This window comes from Vigna umbellata, chromosome 9 (assembly GCF_029865625.1).
Source record: "Vigna umbellata cultivar VRB3 chromosome 9, Vumbellata_1.0, whole genome shotgun sequence".
Lineage (NCBI taxonomy): Eukaryota > Viridiplantae > Streptophyta > Magnoliopsida > Fabales > Fabaceae > Vigna > Vigna umbellata.
Genome location: NC_142173.1, coordinates 51,743,088 through 51,747,318, shown reverse-complemented (window position 1 = coordinate 51,747,318; position 4,231 = coordinate 51,743,088). Strand labels below are relative to the sequence as shown.

Genomic DNA, 4,231 nt, shown 5'->3' with positions numbered 1-4,231 from the left:
TGGGTATTTCGTAGCCGTTTAGGGATGAAGTCGGTGTTATTTTGGAAACAAAAAGAGAAGAGAGGGTGAAGAGAGAAAGAGAGAGTCGTAGAAGCGTGGAGAAGAGAGAAGCGAGAGTGAATCGAGGTTTCTTACTTGATTACCTCTTTTTGTCGCTGTAGCATTACCTCTTTTTGATTTCATTTTGTTATGTTCTTGTCCTGGTTTTTTGGCCTTGCAGCTGCTTGGTGAATTGTGTGACTAAAACAGAAGTTTCATTACTTTCTCTTCAGCGCAGCATACAGAGTCCTTTTTTTCCTTTGAATGTTTTAATGATATTTGTTTGGGTAGGTTAGAATGGCGAGTGAGGATGATGCAGTGAAGAATGCAATGATAGTTGATGCTCGGGCTAGAAACATTAGTCACAATGTGAGGTGCACGGAGTGTGGAAGTCAATCCATTGAGGATTCTCAAGCAGACATTGCCATTTTGCTCAGAAAGGTGCTTTTCTATGTACTTTTACTTTCTAATATGGGTGTCCTTATTAATTATTTCCTTAGTGCCATTTGAAACATGATTTTTTTAGCGTGTTTTCTTTTGTGTTTCATTCAACTACTTGTTTGGAACATCAAATGACTTCTAAACTTGAAATAATTTGGAGAAAGGACTGAGATGATTTGGTGCACAAGGGTGGAGTCTAATATCAGATTGTTTTTTGTTTGCGACTTAAAAATTAACATCGAACACCCAAATTCTTTTTTTTTTTATGTAAATTCTAGAATGAGTTATCAAATATCAATGTATCCTTTGGATACATTACTTTTTAATGAGCTTTCCCTTGTTGTAACGGTTCAACTTTTATGGAGTTATGCAGTATTCTTTCTTGTTTACTTGTGTAGTTTATCTTCTTTGAGGCTTACTTTGGCTTTCTGTCAATTACATGCCTGCCAATTTTCATTCCTGCAACTCACAGGAGGAAAAGAAAAAAGAAAAAGAAAACTCCCCCTTTCTGATTTAATTGGATACATGGTTTGTAAAGCTTTATTTACTTTGGATTAAGTCTTTTGTTTTTTGTACCCTTCATTGTCATTAACTTGAATTTTTGTCTTGATGAAGCTAAAAAAAATTAAACAGAATATGCCAGACTTGCGATGGAATTTTGGGCGTGTGAAATAACTGATTTTCCTATGTTTATAGAACATATATTTTAAGACTTTGAAGTTTCTTGCCTAATTTTATGTTTGCTTTTGTTCCATTTCTGCTCAAAATTTCTTTAAAATGAAAAAACAGCCATGTCTGCTAGCAGTTTTTGAAAGTGAGCCTTGTTTCTATCAAACAAACCTTAACACTTGTACTGTTTCTCAGTTAATTCGTGATGAAATTCGGGCTGGAAAGAGTGACAAGCAAATCTACAAAAAGCTTGAGGACGATTTTGGAGAGACTGTACTCTATACGCCCAAGTTTGATATGCAGACAGCAGCTTTGTGGTTATCACCTGTAAATTTTTTTCTGAAGGACTGAAAGGACTTGAGTTTTTTACTTTAGTGTAGTTTAAATTTTGCTGATTCCGAAAATATGTTCTTTCAAATAGGTCTTAATTGGTGCTGTAGCTGCAGGAGGATGGGTTTACAAGAAGCATAAACAAAAGACTAATGTCCATATCATGGCTCTGGATCTTGTCAGAGGTGTTTCATTGACTCCAAAAGAGAAGGAGACAATGCTTGATATTCTTACGCCACCTCCTTCACAGGGAGCTAGAACACCTTTCTGGTGGAGGAGATGGCAAGGCCAATGATCACGTTGACCATCTACTATTATGACTTGAAGAAAACCTTTAATGTGGTACATGTTTGTGACTATAAGTAAGTTTCACTTTGATGTTAATTCGCAAATTTTCAAGCTTGGTATTGTATTACCTCCTTGGATAGAACCTAGTTTGAATCAATAAAAAAACATAATTGGAATGTGTCTTAATAAATATTTGGTTTAGAGATGGATAGAATTTATTTTATATCATTGAACATAATTGAAATGGTTGCGAAAAATAATTTCAACCATAGATTTTTGTTGGAAGGAGTAAACAGTGGGTGAAATTGATTATGAAATTAAAACAAACATGCCCCTGGTTTATTTTTCATCACCCAAGCTTGGTACGGATGTACATGTGGATTTCGTTGTTTAATTTCTATATCAATCCATAAAGTCTTCCGTATTTCAGTCTTGGCATCCATATTTTGTCACTGATATATTTCTAAGTTTACAATAGGATGTCCTCTCAAGATTTTCTCTGCCCCCTACGTGGACCTGGGTGCTAGCAAATCAAAAACTTGTCGGTACAAACTTTTTTTGTGTGTATTTCTCTCCTTTTCTTTCCTGTCGTGTTATACTACAGTGGTGTGTTTAAGTATTTTTGTTGTACCGTTAGTAATTATGGTGGTGTAGAAAGCAAGAATTTAATATACAGAAGATTGCTATGGGCTGTTTCTATTCCATGATTTTTCTACAGTGAGTATTGGAATTGATTCTTCTTTCAAAAAAATGTTGTTCTTATTCATGTGTTTGGGTTTAAGTTAGAACTATTGGTAGTTAGAAGTACGAGATTAGCAGGTATAGAGGGTTTAAGTTGCTTAACAATATCTTGAATTTCCTTTTTACAATATTCCATAGATTAATGATTCATTTGTATTGGTTTGACTTTTATTCACATTTGTGTTTCATCAAAATTATGTATACAAAGGATTCGTTTCACAAATCTCTTTTTCTATTTTTTTTTCTTCATAACTGTATACAAGATTATGAATATTTAAGTGATGATCCTTTTAACAAATTTAATTGTCTTATTTTATGTGGTTTAATAAATTTATAGCACATTTCTTTACCTAGAGTATAAACTATTATTACCTAGATAGGGCTTCTTAAAATCATGGAATATTCATATTTTTACTAATTAAAAGGAAATATTATAACACACTTTATTTTTCACTAAAAATTTTATATTGAATATTTATTTTAGATCTATTGGCAGTAGTAATTTTTTCTTCAATTTTCTTAGAGTGGAAACTAAACCTTTTTGTATATAAATTGATATCTACCTCTTATTAGTGGATATCAAACTTAACAAAATTAATGTAAAATTTAATTAAGTTTTAAATTCATATAAATTAAATTATATTTAGTTGAGTTTTTGATACATTTTTGTGATATATTACTTATTTTAAAAATTTATACTTTTTAATGGAGTTTATTCGATTAGATTTTTTTGAGTGACTTTGATCAATTAAAAGAAAAATTAAATAATTAAAATTTAATTGAAAAATATAAATAATTTTAATACCTAATCAACCACAAATTTAAAATTTAATTGAAAAATATAAATAATTTTAATACCTAATCAACCACAAATTTAAAATTTAATGAATCCTTATTCAATCTAGTTTTAGATATTTCTATTCTCTTTCACATCCCTTTTCTCTCCATTAATTTTTATTTGATACCGCATTATTTCCTTTCCTTTCAATTATAATCATCGAATATTCTAAAAACATATCATTTTTCTTTTAATATTTTAATTTCTTTTAATATTTGAATTTATTTTTAAATTTTTTATTTCTTCTTGTAGATTTTTTTAGTTGCTTGTTGACTTGGCCTTTTAAATTTATTATAGATTTCCTTCATACTAATTGCATTTACCTCTTCCTGTGCTTCTTCATCTCTTTTAATTAGGTTATTAAATTGTGGCAAAAATTCTTATTTTTAAGGTGAATCTTCTAATTTATTTATAATTAATATTAATTCTGTTTGATCTTTATCTAATATGTTGATTGATTTAAAATTACTAGTCACATCACCATACTCCTAAACGATAATTGCAGGTTTCTTCTCCTCACTATAGGATTTTTCTAATTCATCTACTTCTAAATCACTTTTTTTAGTTAGATTCTTTTGAGCTTTCAAACTAATATAAATGTTCTCTCTTAAATTAATAATCATAATAAATTATTATTATTATTATTATTTGTACTCAAGTTTAAAATAGTATAGTTTGAATAAATTATTATAATTAAAACTATTTGAGTTTTAAGTTTATAAAAATAATAAAAATTAATAATAAACACCGAATGATGTGAGAAAAAAAAAATCAAGATTTAGAGATAGATTTTAGTGTTACTTTTTAATTTTTTTATGCGAGTGGTGTGGTTTGTTTTGAATTTTATTAAAATGGACAATTTAAAAAATAAAGTACAAATATAGG

The 4,231-nt window shown here is 29.3% G+C and overlaps 1 protein-coding gene across 2 annotated transcripts; it reads left to right on the top strand.

Moving 5' to 3' along the window:
• On the top strand, positions 1-1,972 carry LOC124837904 (cytochrome c-type biogenesis CcmH-like mitochondrial protein). Of its 2 annotated transcripts, none has more exons than XM_088098351.1 (4): positions 1-126; positions 336-480; positions 1,345-1,476; positions 1,571-1,972. In XM_088098351.1, the coding sequence occupies exons 2-4, from the start codon at positions 337-339 to the stop codon at positions 1,772-1,774; spliced, it is 480 nt and encodes a 159-aa protein (XP_087954477.1). In that variant the 5' UTR covers positions 1-126; position 336; the 3' UTR covers positions 1,775-1,972. The 2 variants fall into 2 exon arrangements, with proteins under 2 accessions (XP_087954477.1, XP_047169335.1); XM_047313379.2 differs by having other exon boundaries at positions 331-480.
• The last annotated feature ends 2,259 nt before the right edge of the window (positions 1,973-4,231 follow it).

Coding starts and splice junctions, on each gene's coding strand:
- LOC124837904 (XM_088098351.1), top strand. CDS start 337: ATGGCGAGTGAGGATGATGCAGTGAAGAATGCAATGATAGTTGATGCT. Junction 481..1,344: donor TTGCCATTTTGCTCAGAAAG/GTGCTTTTCTAT, acceptor ACTGTTTCTCAG/TTAATTCGTGATGAAATTCG. Junction 1,477..1,570: donor CAGCTTTGTGGTTATCACCT/GTAAATTTTTTT, acceptor TCTTTCAAATAG/GTCTTAATTGGTGCTGTAGC.